Source organism: Felis catus, chromosome A1, assembly GCF_018350175.1.
Source record: "Felis catus isolate Fca126 chromosome A1, F.catus_Fca126_mat1.0, whole genome shotgun sequence".
Lineage (NCBI taxonomy): Eukaryota > Metazoa > Chordata > Mammalia > Carnivora > Felidae > Felis > Felis catus.
The window spans coordinates 126,861,492-126,877,290 of NC_058368.1; the positions used below are offsets into that span (position 1 = coordinate 126,861,492).

A 15,799-nucleotide genomic window follows, 5' to 3' on the forward strand; every position below is an offset into this window, starting at 1 on the left:
ACAGATATACACGTCAATTTATAATAAGCATTACAAAGGAAATAAAGCAGGGTAAGGGATAAAGAGTGTTGGGGGACCGCTGCCTTCCTTCCACTTTCTCTAGGGCTCTCAAGTCATTAGTACTTCAGACATTTACAAGTACAGTTAACGTGTCTGGACACCCTTCCGTCCTATCAACTCTCCCTTCTTGCCTGGTTACCTCTCACTATGCTTCGGCACTGAGCCCCAAATCGCTTCCTTAAGGAAGCCTCCTTTGGCCCTCTGGAAGAAATCAAGTTTGGATTCCTGCTTAATCACAGTACCCGGGCTTCTTTGTTGTACGGTACACTTAATGATGATATGTGTTGGAAGTGTTCAATGCCTCCGTCCCCTCCAGAGTATGTGCTCATGAAAGCAGAAACTGGCTTGTTCTCTGTTGAATCCCTAGAACCTTGTCGTTGGGAGAGTATGTACCAAACAATTGTTAAATGTCTGAGTAACTCGGTATACCAGAACACTTCATTAAGCAGAGAAGTCCCCCTCCCAACCCTATTTGAAAACAGTGCTTCATCTTAGGGGCCATCTAAATAGTTTGGGCAATTCTCTCTGTAACAAAGTGAATCTACATAATTTATTTGGTGTCACTGGATTATGAGTACTAACTTAATGCTACTATTCTCCTTGCATTTCATTTCATCCATCTTCAACATTCTTGGAAACCTGTGCTGACTGGCCTACATTTTAAAATGAATAATCTTTTATTTGTAAAAGATTGAGTCATAAATAGGCAGAATCAACCCATGCTTTTATTTTCATTGCATATAAAAATTTCATATGAAGGTATTGATGTACAGTACTATCCCCATGGGCTGTAAAGAGGCTAAGAAACCACTAAAAGAATCATCATCATTTGTAATGCGCACACACAATTTACCACTCTGAAAACATATCCTAAGAAATAAAATTAAAAACAACTAAAATCAGGAAGGATGTTTTTCATAATTATAGTGTCCCCTTTGTACTGTTTAAAACAAAAGTAATCAAATTCCTTTGGGCCAGGGCTGCTAAAATCTACAGTTTGTGTCAAAAAAATAAAATAAAGTAATAGGAGGCTCATTTTTTCTAGAAAAAGAATCTCTCACTAAGTCACATGTTCTGAGGGCTGGGCAAGAGTGGGAGGCAGTTTCCATGCCACCCACTGGGAATTTTTCAACGCTTTTGGGAGTTGACCACAACAACAAGGTTAACTTTTAAAATTCTACAGCCATAGAAGTTTTGCAGAAACAAATTCCAGAGAATGGCGAATCATTTTTGTGTGAACTGGCATCATCTAAAAACTGTTTTACCTTTAGATTCACATACATATAGAAATTTGGTTGATCTTAGGTAAAGTCAAATTCCAGGGTTAAAAAAAAATGACCTTTTCATATTACATTTTCTTTTCTTTTTCATATCACAAATTCTCCTAACATGACAGGAGCTGATGAATAAATGACTGACCATCACGTGTGACCTATGGCTCTAGTTTCAAATCAAGTTCATTTGCCTATGTGCTAAAGCAGTGAAAATGATTTTGTTATCATTGGACAAGAATATATTTTCCCAAGTAGTGTTTGAAAGTTAAAAAAAAAATAAAACAACAATCAGATGTAACTAACTGAAGTAGCTCCTGATGAAGAGATAGGAAGAAGAATCATTATATATCCAGTGCTGTTTCACAGCAAGAAGTACTTAAAAGCTTGTAAGTCAGAAGGGTGTCAGAATCTTCCAGAGGTTGACTGTGGTTTTCTAAATTCCAGCTGTTGCCAGAAATCCAATTGGTTCAAAGCTTGGATGTAAAATGCCCAGCCCTAGCCCGCCCCCATTGCCTTACTTTCAAATGCAGCAAAACAGAAGAAAATATTGGTTAAAGTTAAGGCACAGCCCTGGGACCAAAGACCTGCAGCTATGTTTTTTAAATTTATATATCTTTATGTATTTTATAGTTTTCTTGAATCTTCCATAAACAAGCTCTAAGGTGACAAGACTATATATATTACAGGAGAAAAGAAAATGTACAAGGAGTATGTATACACACCATTCATTCTCTCACCAAGAGTTTCCAAATATATCAACACCATCCCATCGTGGGATGATGTTTTAATAAGAACTGATAATTTACAATTAACATTACAGTATGTACATTACAATAAATACATGGTTGTAAACAGACAAACAAGACTGTATTACAGGTAAGGTCATTTGGTGAGAAAAAAAATGCATGGCACAAAAAATAAATAATGCATTCAAAAATTATCATAAAGCTTTCTGTAAAATCCATTTCATTCAAGTTTTTTTTTCCTTGTCTGCAATTTGTTCTATCTACATTATTTTCTTGTGAATTTTAAGTGATGTAAAAGAAAATTAAAACAGCATTATTGTGTTTAGTAACTTGCAAGCTGAAATGTACTGGTTTTATGCAAACTTGGACTTTTTTTCCCCATACAGTACCCAGATATTGCATTTTCTTATGGCATTTTAGGAAATGTAAAGCCACTTGTAAAAGGATGTTCTCTGTAAAGCGGTGCATAATTCTGAAGCACACTTTGGCAAGAGAGAAGGGAAGAGAAAGAAGGGAGAGGATAAGCAGACTGTACAGTGCATTAGTCTCTGTCTCTTGGATATTGCCTTTTCTACAATTTGATTGTCCATCGGTAAGTATCTTCACAACACGTGATCATTATAAACCAACAAGTTGAAAACAAAACAACTCTGCTTTTCAATGCAGTTACAAATCCTTTCAGGTCCGGATTTGTGACATATTGCTACTTTTATTTTTTTCTATTATTATCAAGATTTTAGGCACTCTGTGGGGGAAATACCAAGCAGTAGTGAGAGGAGGGAATGAGAATATTTTGGATAAAGGAATACACTCTAGATTGTTTGCCTTTTCTTCTAGACTTCCATCAAGAACAAATAAAACAAGTTTTCAACTGTTCTTCTGAAACCACTTGGCTAACCACAGGACTTTATTTGAAAGATTACTGATTTTTTTTCAGGGAAGAGGGTGGAAATCTGATCATTAATTAGTTGATTCCTGTTCTGCTCTAAGAACAGATCAGAGCTACAGAATTTTTCTGTCAGAAGTTCCCTGGTGGATCTCCGGGGATTCAAATAGGGACCATGTTTAGCTTGGGTCATTTCCCCTGGCTGATGACTTGGTTATTAGTCGCCAGAAGGCCCTTGAGAAATCCCAAATATAAATGCTTTTCAGGGTTATAAGTTTTCTTGACTGTTTATTTTCCATAAATAATATCAATGTGAAAAATGACTATTTGGGCTCCAAATTCTTCATAGACAAGGCAAATACTTTACTAAGAGCTGGAATGGACAGAACATCCAGACTAGGTAAGTGCCCCGGGATGCCAATTGAAGGTAAATACTGGAAAGTAATCCCTAAAATTGTAATACATTTCTTGGTGCTAAATGCAGCCAAGAATTAGCTCTGTTACTTAGGTAGAATCTTCTTACCCATCCTAGTATTTTAGGGTGGCATTATATTACCAAACCTCTGGTGCCAGCAGCATCATCAACATCTTTCCCTTGGTGCATTTAATATTCTCCTCTACAAGACATACTTGTGGACCAGTGATAACTGTGAGAGCAATTTCTACATTACGAGGCTATCCATTAAGGAAGAGTAGTTGCTACACTTAAGATCTCTTCTCAAGAATATTCCTCATATAGTTCTTAATCCCATGGTGAAATCATGGAAACAAAGAGCATTAGTTGTACTGGTGTTTGTTAATATACTCTGCTAATATTTTTAAAAATTACCTAGCTAGCTGTTAACTTTTCTGTGTAAATCAAGAGTTAAAGTTAGGCATTATATTTGGCCTTGTGGTAGAAATAAATGGTGACTCTAGCCTGACTACCTGCTACTTTTCATCACTCAGAATGGTGGTGATATATTTGATAAGACCCCATCTAGTGAACATGGACAGAGATTCAAACACACACTAAATAATAAAGCAGCACAAGGGGAAAAAAGTTCTTACTACAACTGACTGTGAAAACAATAGAAATGACCATAAAATGTGAGGGTTATTACAAAGACATGCACTTGTGAAATGAGGGTCTATTGACACAGCAAAAAGTTATCAGAAGACACTAAGTAGGAAAATACCTAAAAAAGACCATTTTAGCTACTGTGTATTTATATATCTCTTACTTGCTTCAGACAACACCAACTGATGATTGTTTATGAGGCTTAAGACACATTAGACAGAATGCACATCAAAGTATCACAGAACAAATATTCACTTTGTACACCGTGAAAAAAATATCAGTGAGAGCAACTCTGCTTATCTGAAAAGACTGAAATGAAAAGCAAAGTAAATGAAGACCTACAAAAAGGGTTTCCTGCAACATAAAATTGGTTTCTGTTTTAAAATATGGAAGTCATTGGTATATAAAACAATGAATCACTACAAATCAGTTAATTGCTATGAACTATAAGGTGCAAGTAAAATTCGTAAATTAGATTTATCCAGTGTAGCACAGATTTGTACTGAAAACTTGCAAGTTACTCCTTAGAAAAAAATAACCAGTGGCAGATGAAGTTCTGAACATAGTTTTTTAAATATAATACCTCAGTACATTTAATAATAAAAGTAAGCTCTACAAAAAATCTGTTTTACATATCATACAAAATGTAGAGGTCAGTGCAGCTCAGTGAACCACACTATACAGTCATGTATCAGGAAGACTTGAAATTAGAAAATTATGCAATTTCTGTGGCTCATCTTCCTCCTGGTAACAGATTCATGCTGTGTCCTGTTCCTGACACATTTGTTGCTTCATCCATGAGTTCACTCTGTCTGTGTAATGCCTTCTTTCTGCTGAAAATATTGCAAACAAATAAAAAGTAAAGAAACCCCAAATCATAACAACTTTTGGGCTGCCCGATGAGCCACTCTACTGAAAACATTTTGCAGTTGATTTTCTCTTTGTCAGCTCTACCAAGCTGAAATCTTGTTAAAATGCTGTTCGTGAAGATGTCCCCCTTGCTCCGATGACATGGAGGTGAAAAAACTGGTTACAATATTCCTGAGCGCCAGACTGAGTAGTCAAGGTCAGTTTTGTTCAACAAACATCCTGGCAGATGACAGTGAGGTGTGACCATGGTTGTGGCATGTGACATGCACTTTGGAAACAATTTTTCTACTTAAATTAAAAAAAAACAAAACAAAACACAACAAAAGGCGTGAAAGTGTTTGCACTGTTACGTGTCAGGAGAATGATCTTCTATTACACAGGCTTCAGGCTGGCTGTCTTCTTCCTCCCCTACCGTCTCTTCTTCCACCTGTTCATCAAGGGGAATTTCAGTCGACTCTGAGTCTTGAGTACACAGAGTCTTGGAGTCACTGCAGCTCGTGTCTTCTTCCACTTGACTTCCACTGTCCTTTTCGGTGTCTGACTCGCCGTCTTCCTCTAAAGTTAGTTCAAACTGGAACTTCTCCGTTTGACCCTGCCGGCCTTCCTCCTGGTCATCAGGTGCTGGGGAGGGGCTCTGAGGAATTGTGCTCTGGTACCATTCACGATTGTCCTCCAAAGTGTCCAAAATGTCCTGGGCGTCAGGATGCACGAGGTCTGCCCACGTCTCCCACAGAGGATGAACAATATAGTCTATGAAGCCCACCTATTTAAAAACAATTCCGATTTGAGTATAAGACTTGGGACTATGAAACAATGGAAAAGGTTAACTAGATTCTGCAAATATACCTGAGTATGTATCTATTTACATCAACTTATATATGTAACATAATTTACATTAAAATATAGCAAATATAACATGGCCCACAAATATAACACTGAACACAAGACTTCTAACCTGAGTTTGGTAAAATGGTCACTATTTTAGGCAACAGACCATATAAAAGTACTGTTAATAGCTGGTGAAAATTAGCAAGAATTCTTATTTCAGGAGTATGTTTATACTGTAAAAATTCCATTTGTTTACATAGTAGGGTATCAGACCTGGCCTTTATTTTAGAATGGCCAATTTATAGGTGAATCCAGACAACTGAAACCAGGCCAGGTACTCTTTGACTTCATATGACTGAATTCACTTATGAGTTCAGATAGCGGAAATTCTCTATATATGTATGCTCTATATGAAAACAGTCATAATGAAAGAATGTGATGTCATGAGAAATGTATATATGACCATATGAATTAAAATCATACGAATGAGAGTTTTTTGGCTCATAAACACTAATATGAAATTGAGCCTTTCGAAAGAAAAATAATTTAAAAAACCCAATGAAATACTGTATGATGTGGATACAAAGCAATCAAACATTCAAGCTGGAGTTTTGTTTTCTCTGCAAACTTTATGCTTAATGCATCACCTGTGATTTTTCCACAGATGCATTGTGCTTGTCACACATAGGACTTATCTCCATGCCCCGCTCTCTCTCTCGGTCTCCTTGGCGGAAGAACTCCTCCATTATGCGGTCAGTCCACTGGCGGTACAGCTGAAGAGGCTTTGTTGGGTTGCTCAGATCTGCACAGTGCACCATATTCTGAAGGACCTAAAATAGACAAACGCTTTCTCTATTCAGCACCTGATGCTGTTTCTTTTTTTTTTTTCACTAGAAATTCACATTGGATGAATGTGACACTTAAAAATACAAGTAGTGTAAGATTCCTTCCAAACAGCTCAACTATATGTCTGTGTATGGTTCACACTTGTCTTAACAGCCCTAACTTCTGCCACTTCTACCATACCTAAATTTCGTAAGAAACAGTTCATGTGTGCATAGCTGATTAAATTTGGAGCTGCTTCAGTGGTTGGTTTTGTGAGAGGTTAGGGTTTTTTTTAATGCATATGCAAATGAAGAACCAATAGAATTTATCTGGCTAATTCTCAAGATTCAGAATTTGGTTATTGGGGCGCCTGGGTGGCTCAGTTGGTTAAATGTCTGACTTCGGCTTGGGTCATGATATCACATTTTGTGAGTGTGAGCCCCACGTCGGGCTCTGTGCTGACAGCTCAGAGCTTGGAGCCTGCTTTGGCTTCTGTGTCTCCCTCTCTCTCTGCCACTCATGCTCTCCCTCTCTCCCCCACTCACGCTCTGTCTCTGTCTCTCTCTCAAAAATAAACATTAAAAAAAGACTTTGGTTAAAAATTCTGCTTATAATTACTAAAATTGTAAGTCGGAAGAAAGGAGACAAGTCTTATCAAAGTTAGACACAGACACGTGTGCACAAACAGAACAAATTCAAATAACGCTTTACCTGAATCCTATCAGAATAATTATCAAGAAGAAGAACTCCAGAACTTGTCACTTTCTTAGTTTCCACCATAGTTTTCAAATCAGCCAGTAGATTCATGTGTTTTGACATGTCTGTTGCAAGTACCTTAAAAGACAAGAGTATTTTAGTAAGGAGCAAGGTCCAGAGGAAAAAAAGTCAGAATTTGCATATGACAATATGAATGCAGAGAATGAAAGAAATGAGAAACCACTGGGGTGTCTGGTGGCAAGGAATGGGAGTCCTACACTACTCATTTGTGCAGCCTCTTCTGCTCTGTAGGGTTTCTTGAAGCCCAGAAAAATACATGCAATCTACAGAAGGTTAGCAACCAGCAACCACTTTCATGGTGAAAAAAGGGATGATACGCCTACGGATAAGAAGTTAGCCCATGTTCTGAAGTTCTTTCTACTCCTTTGATTAGAAAGTGGCACTTGGACTACGATGAAATCATTCAAGGTTGCTCACAGAGTACTTCAGAAACAGAGTATTCTGGCTAATTTTCCGCTGACCCAAGACACGTAATTCCTACCTTTGTGTGTAACAAACTTATAAGTCGTTGATGACCAGAGGTTTTCCTGTGTCTCGTAATCACTGTAAATAATATGCATTACAGAAAGTCATGGATATCTCTAAATAACACTGTGTACTGACATAAATGTATTTTTTTTCCATTTTGTGAGTGGAAAAAATCCTTTTGTACTAATAGCTTTTGTTAGTCACCTTTCCCTGCCTGCCACCAGACTGGAGAACTTCAGAAAATAAAACTAGAATTAAGAGGGTGAGCTGTCACTATTCTTAACTCCCAACTGCCAGAATGAGAAAACCCATTACAGAACATCACTGCCAGCAGCACAGGAGGCTTCTCAGACATAAGGGGCAACAATAGGTTTTGAAACACAAGGTTCCATTTACCTGATACTCATCTCATTCTTATTCTTAAAAAACAACTTGCATCACATCTCTCTTTTTTCCTTTTAGCAGCTACTTACAATGTCAATGACCATCTTCCTTAATGATTGTCTTTGCTTTTTGGTCAGATTCTGGAAAATGTCACAGTTTTCTTCCTGAAGCAACTTAAAGCCCACAGCCAGATGATGGTTCTCCAAGACAGAAGAATCATTGTACATCAAGGCAAGTTCAGAGTCTTAAAGAAAGAAAGGAGACAGAAGATAAGCAAAGCCATTTTTTTTCTAAGTTTTTTGTATTCTTCACATTCTAAGATACTTTGGGTTTAAGAAGCATTTTTCTTCCACACCTCTGCTGGCCTTACCATTACAGGAAAATACCCAGGAGAGGATATACTAGTTAATGTATATTAACTAGTGGAAAGAGCAATGGAATCTTGGGAGTGAATTCTAATGCTACTGACACATGACAAATCATTTCACTCTGTGGACCTCTCAGCTATGGCTCTTCTCAAGTGGGAGAAGAGTTGGACCAGATGTTCTTGAGCCCCCTCTCCAGATCTGCCACAGGTAGCTTCATGAGCAGCAGAAAGTGACATCACTTTTAACACTGGCAACATCTTAACAGCTTAAGTTGTCATGTTCCTGATAACTATGGACCATTACCCAATAATTCACAGAATGTAAGGATGATGTGATTTTGGACTGTACTCAAGAACAGTTTGGAACAAATGAACAATATACTAGATTTGTTCATGCTGCTTTTACTCATTTTCTTCCACAGTATAGCTTTGAAAGTCAAAGCTTTACTCATTTTTTCCATGTTATTTTCTGAGTATCAAGAGACAGGTGTTCAGCTACCTACATAATAACTCCATGGTGAAGATTTTGCTGCTCCCTTAGGACTGCCCTGGACCTGTATGTTTTAGGCAGCAAGATCCTGCCTCTTTCTTGGTTCCTGTAAATAGCAGACCCAACTCTATAAGGCAGTCATTAAAGAAAATTGGTGTGTTATTCTGTTTCCACTTACGCCACTGTAAACACCAAAAGCACATGTATTTGATCTTTTTTCTGACTAATGTATGGGAAATACACATTCTTTTCTAAGAAAGAGTCATTGCTACTCAATGACTATTTAAAGGAACTAGGAAGGAGAAGAGACGTTCAGGACATACATCTATTGTGAAATCCTATGAATTTACTTGTACTATAGACCTACAAATTTATACATGTAAATTTTTGCTCTGAAACTACAGGAATAGAGAGGTCTAGAATACCAAAGAGTAGGTGTGTATGTTCTCTTTTGGGGGGATAAAACAATAGTGTTCATTCATTCATTCAGATAGTATCTGGTCAGATCTGACTTTTAAATTGTCTCTAAACGGGGTGCCTGGGTGGTTCACTCTCTTAAGCATCTGGCTTCAGTTCAGGTCATGATCTCACAGTTCGTGGGTTCGAGCCCCACATCAGGCTCTGTGCTAACAGCTCAGAGCCTGGAGCTTCCTTCAGATTCTGTGTCTCCCTCTCTCTGCCCCTCCCATCTCCTTCATGCTCTTTCTCGAAAATAAACATTAAAAAATTTTTTTAAATAGTTTCTGAAACTCTAACTATGAACATTTATCTATAAGTGGTTAAATATATAAAAATAAAAAAGAAATTAATACTATATAGGATTTTAGCACCTGGTATTATTGTTTGTATAGTAGAATCCTATTAAATAAATATATATTGAAAGGAAGGCAAATGTTTTTTGACTGGACAAATAATGCCCAATTAATCTTTTATGGTTCTTTTAAGGGAATAAATACACATGCAGATAAGAGGCATTAATACATGAACTGACTCAGGCTTACAAAAACCCAGACTGACTAATAAACCTCATGAAGAAAGAAACAAGAAGTTAAGGCTGTGAGCCTGCAGAAGAACAAGGTGAGCAGCTGTTAGTTTAAGGAAGAGGATGGTCTGTGGTATAGACGCTACAACAAAGAGTCTCAACTCTAATCTATCTAAAGATGCTCTTTCACATAGAAGGTGGTCCAAGAGCCTTGGAATGAGAATCCAGACTGGACAGAAAGCAATGAAAAGACTCCTTACTGAGTGGATCTCCCCCACTGCCTCTCCAGTTTTGGGGCTGTTGACAGAAAGGCGGTGGATACTGTTGCAACTGAATCTCAGGGCAGTCATTTAACTTTCTACTCTTCCTTGGGGCTGAAGGCACGTGGTAACATCTAACGAAAGATTTTGCAGCTCCTGAGAAGTTTATTTGCCAAAGATGCTACCATAGTACTTCTACATAGAGTCCTTGAAAGTTCAGGAATCATCAGAAAGTTGCCTTCATACTATGCTCTAAGGTACAGTAGTACAGAGGCAGAGATAGGGTCCAGAGTAAGAAAATACGTTATAGAACATTTCTGTTGAAACCTGTTCATCTTCAAAGCCCAGTACAAGTCCATGAAGCCTTTCCTAATTACCACAGGTGGAACTGCTCACTTTCTGCTGTAAACTCCTTTATACTTTGTACCACTCATTTGGCACTAATCACATTCCAGTTTATTTGTCATCATCTCTGTGCATGTCTTAACAGTCTCTTCCATAGACCTCCCAACCCACTTAAGAGACTTAAGACCCTATATAAAATGAAAAGTTATTCATCTGATGTGCATGGTTCTCTGGTTTATCCTGGCACTTCTAAACAACATATTTCTCCTTGAAATGGGGGAGGAAGTGGTAGTTTTATTTTCTAGCTGCCAAGGACAAAGGATTATAACTGTTTGATTCACTCAATTCATTCACTCTCTACGTCCATAACCTGTATTATTTTTCTCCACCAAACTAGTGCTATCAGATAGTCACGTGTTATAGTCCTTTTTTTTTTCCAGCCAAATGAAAGCTTTTCACAGCCAGACCACTGTCTTGCTCACCCATATATCCCTAGTGCCTAGAACACTATTTGGCACATAGTAGACTCTCAATATTTTTTTGTTGGCTAAAATAACAATCTCTGTAGTATTTCTATATAATCACACTTCATGAAAATGAATTTATCCTTGTTTTGAAAGTGTTATATTTAAGCAGAAAATAACTTTTTATATATAACCCACAGATAGGGCTATGGAAAGCTTATTTTAAAATGAGACTAGAGAAATAAAAGTGTGTGTGCACTGGTAGCTAAATCTAGCTCCAGTTTAATATAGTGAAACGCTTCTGCTCTTGGAAATCAAAACCATATGCTTTGAACACATGACTAATGTGACTAAATCTTTTCCCCTAGAGCTTAGGCATCTTTGCTATAAACCCGAATTACTTGTTTTCCAAGTAAAATTTAATACTATATATATTCTGCACCTCTGACAACGCTTTATTGTTTGAGAAAAGAATGCTGTGAAGTCAAATGCTTTGTTAGGATAAATACTCTCCAGCATGTTATATTCAAAACCATATGATGCTATTTACATTTTGTGAGTTTATTTACATGTACTGTCCTTGAAAAAGACTTACACAGCTTCTCTCCCTGGAATTTCAACTTCTTAAAATCCTACTCAGATTCCTCTACTCCCCCATATCATTTACAAAACATAACCATCTGCGCCAGGTAGAAATGATGTCTCTATTTTCAAAACCTCCAGCCTGTTAACAATGAATGTATGTATCATTACTATCAAATGATGGAAATTATTGTCACAACTAAGAAGCAGAGGAAAGTCTGGACTGGGAAGCAGCCAGGTGAGTTCCAGAAAGAACTCTTCTTCCAGAAGGGGCCATGCAAACTCACCGTGCCTCTAGCCTCCTTAAAATAGGACACATGACCTCCCAGCTATGGGTTTATAAATGCATAAATTACAAGAAACAGATTCAACCCTGGGCTTTGGACAAGTTGGTAGCACCAGCTCCAAGGTGAGAGCTGAGAGTGGGCTTGTGTGAGCCACTGAGGGTCAATCAATCCATGAAAACAACAAGAAACTTACACTGTCTATAAAAAAGGGTTTGCGGCAAACTAAAAATAATCACATAATTTTGATAGAGTATTTCATAAAGCTTTTTATTATAAGTTTACAAGTTATGAGAGGGACTCCTTTATAGAGCACTGTGAAGTTAAAACTTACTTCTTGTCACCGTTACTTGCTAAGCCTCTTCTGTGTCCTGAAATAAAATGCCTGCTGGCATGACCCCTAGTCAAAAGCTAACTAAGGGAGTGAATTCTCGCAAGGACCTGGGGCCCTGATCAACCCTGGGATACCTTCCTGTACCAGGTGATGATGCTGATTCATTCACTCAGGAATAACACAGCCTCCTCACACTCCATTGTCAAGAAAACATCAGCAGTCCAAAGCTGCCCTGGGAGCTGTTAACCTCCCAGTGTTGCTGAGGTCTCACAGAAGGGAGATCCTCATGCCATCATGGAGTGACAGAGTACTTCCAGAAGCAGGACCAGGTGCCCTTCCCCCTTGGGCAAGTCATCAGTGAGATGACCTTAAAACAGACACCACCCTTGGCTGCTGTCACCATGTTTATAATTATCCCCTAAATGTGACCGTTATCTATCTCACGGGGTCTCAGGCTTTGGAGGGCATCAGATTCATCTGTGTACTGAAGCCTCACTAGCTTAAATTTCAGACTCCATGGGTACCCTAATGCCTGCCAGAGCCCTCCAGTGCCAGCCTAAGCCCCTGTGACCTTAGAGGGTCTACAAGAGAGAATAATAGAGCTGGTTCTCACTTTTCTTTAAAAAATTATCAGAGTACTTGGAGACTTTATTATCAGTTGTTTCAATTAATTTGTTCTCTAATCTCTTCTTAATTGTGATGTTAGAATAAGAGAACATACAATACTGTATAAAGTAGAATGCAAAGGTAATACACCAGTCTGTATTTCTGGTGTTAATTTAAAGGAAAAATGCATACCTTTTTAAAGGCAGACATTAAAACAAAAATTTTATGTATTAAAAATTTGTAAAATTAGGAACATAACAAGACATGCCTAAGAATCCAAATAATCATGTCAGCTTAAGGAAAAGTGCCAGCATACAGTAAGCTGTACTGTATGACCTCTCTGCTCTTCTCAGCACAGTCAACCCTCAGCACTGATACTATAAACTCATATACCTGCATCTAATGTGTATTAATATTAAGATGTTAATACTTAGTAATGCTTTGATGACTCTTAAAAGCACCCCATCATAGGTTCTCATAAGATAGCTGGAACATGAAATGTTAGTCTGCCTAAACCTGGGTAAATAACTTCATAAACCAGACTTCTAAAATGTACTTGAATAACCACACCTCTCAGGAAATCCATGACTTTCCCAATCCTCTTACATATCAATGAGTCACTAAGGTGTATTTTGTTACAAAGTAGTCCAGAGGTGAATTGAGATACAAAAATTGATACAATTTTAAAGATCTAAGTTAAATCTCTCAAACTAAGGCTACACTTAAATTGTCTCTTTAAATCTGGCTGCAGCAAAGTATAGGAAATAAATGGGGAATGAAAAGATGCCACAGTTTGACTTCTTTAGTCATGAGAAGGCTATTATCTACAAACTCCTAGAAAAAAAAGAAAAGATTTTTCACAGATATAAAAAAAAACTCTTAACAACTTTGAATTTATTTTTTTGTATATAAAAGTAAATTTATAACACTAATTTACCTGTTGTGGGAGGAAATTAAATAATAGTATATTTATTTTTTTTATTTTTTTTAATATTTTTTTTTCTTCAACGTTTTTATTTATTTTTGGGACAGAGAGAGACAGAGCATGAACGGGAGAGGGGCAGAGAGAGAGGGAGATGCAGAATCGGAAACAGGCTCCAGGCTCCGAGCCATCAGCCCAGAGCCTGACGCGGGGCTCGAACTCACGGACCGTGAGATCCGTGACCTGGCTGAAGTCGGACGCTTAAACGACTGCGCCACCCAGGCGCCCCAAATAATAGTATATTTAAATCATTTACTAATTAATTTCAATTACCCAAAGAACAGAATTTCTGTAAAACTAAAACCTCTTTTCAAAGTCATAGCTCAAGCACTACCTAAACATTCCCTACCAAGGTTTTCTATGCAGCTGTGTGTCAGACATGTCCATATTAGACAGTCTCTACCACTCCTCCTATTTATAAATTCAGCGACAACTTAGTTGTTGAGGTGTCACGAGAAAAAAAATTAATGGTTAAAAATATTTAAATAAAAGAGAAATCAGAAGAGACAGTACATCAGAGATGTTCCTATAGCCCTCCAGAGAAGATGGAAAAAGGAAGGGAGGTGGGAGTGGTGGTGGTGGAGAGGAGCAATCACAGCCTTTGAAGAGGATTCAGTGACAATCTCCATAAAGTAAAGAAGGTTTAACATGAATTCTCACAAGTTTTCCTGTTTTTATTTAAACAGGAAGACAATACAACTATCTGAATCTTTCTGCAAACTTCCACTTCTGATTACCTTTGTCTACTGACAAAATATTTCTAGAGAAGTACTGGAATGATGTTTTCCAAACATGACATGTATGTGCCTCCTGGGATAGAATGATCATTTTTAGAGCTGGTTTACATTAACACACACTATCAATAAAATGTGTATTTACACATCTCAAAAGAACATTGTGGCTCTGGAAACATCCCAAGTTTATAAAGACCCTCATTCAGTCTCAAATGTACAAAGGAAAGTTTTTTTTTTTGAAAAAATAAATTTTACTCACTTGTATTGATCAGAAACTGATTTGACACACCCGGATGATCTACATCATGTATTGCACTGGCAAAAATTGCTGCAAGAATCTCCAAATCTGTAAACACGGCCTGTAAAACCAGATAGTATAGATAATAACATTATTACTCTACAATAATACAAATTAAAAGTATATACAAATGTGAAATTACTTCCTAGAATTTGATGGAAAACAAAATGAAGCTTCAAAATATTTAACAGCTTATTGTAGAAGTATTTAAGATGTTTAAGGATATTGTGAAAATGTACATAAAATTAATGACAAGAGTGATTATTTTCTTTCATTCAAACCAGGAACTCCTAATCTCAGCAGAATTGACATTTGGTTCCAGATTAATTCTTTGTTGTGGGATGCTATCCTGTGCATTGTAGTACTGTTAACAGGATCCCTGACCTCTATCCATGAGACACCAGTACCATCTATTGTCAGGTTGTGACAGACAACAATTATCTCCACATATTGCCAAATGTCCTTGGGGGATCAGGGTAGGAGGAAAAAGGAAGAACCACCCCTCAGTTGAGAACCACTCACTCAAATGGTGAGGTATGAACACAATTATACAATGAAAACAATCTGAGCTAAAAAATACATTAGCAAAAGGGAATCTTTTCCCCAAATGATTAAGGAAATCAAATTGTCTTAATTAGCATTCAATGGAACGCATTCTTAAAATCAGGAAGAATTAAAGATGTGTTTCTGAAAAATTCTACGAAAAATATCAAAGCACTGCCTACATTTTATAAGTAATAATCATCCTTTCAACTATAAATACAAAAGCCATCAGACTAAATTTCAAAAAACTAATAATTGAAACTGAATAAGCCAGATGTACTTTATGGAATGTTCACTAGGTCATTTCAAAGCAGTATCACAAACACATGAATCCCTAAATCTCTGACTAA

The 15,799-nt window shown here is 37.3% G+C and overlaps 1 protein-coding gene across 16 annotated transcripts in view; it reads right to left on the reverse strand.

Annotated features, from left to right (window-relative positions):
• Nucleotides 1-763: 763 nt before the first annotated feature.
• PDE4D (phosphodiesterase 4D) overlaps nucleotides 764-15,799 on the reverse strand; it is a 1,455,129-nt gene continuing 1,440,093 nt past the window's right edge. For all 16 annotated transcript variants that reach the window (XM_045040042.1, XM_045040038.1, XM_045040044.1 and 13 more), the window contains 5 exons: nucleotides 14,868-14,967; nucleotides 8,268-8,422; nucleotides 7,261-7,383; nucleotides 6,372-6,554; nucleotides 764-5,659 (listed from right to left, as the gene is read on the reverse strand). In XM_045040042.1, the coding sequence (XP_044895977.1) occupies nucleotides 5,243-5,659; nucleotides 6,372-6,554; nucleotides 7,261-7,383; nucleotides 8,268-8,422; nucleotides 14,868-14,967 (978 nt within the window). In that variant the 3' untranslated portion in view covers nucleotides 764-5,242. The remainder of the gene's footprint in view (nucleotides 5,660-6,371; nucleotides 6,555-7,260; nucleotides 7,384-8,267; nucleotides 8,423-14,867; nucleotides 14,968-15,799) is intronic.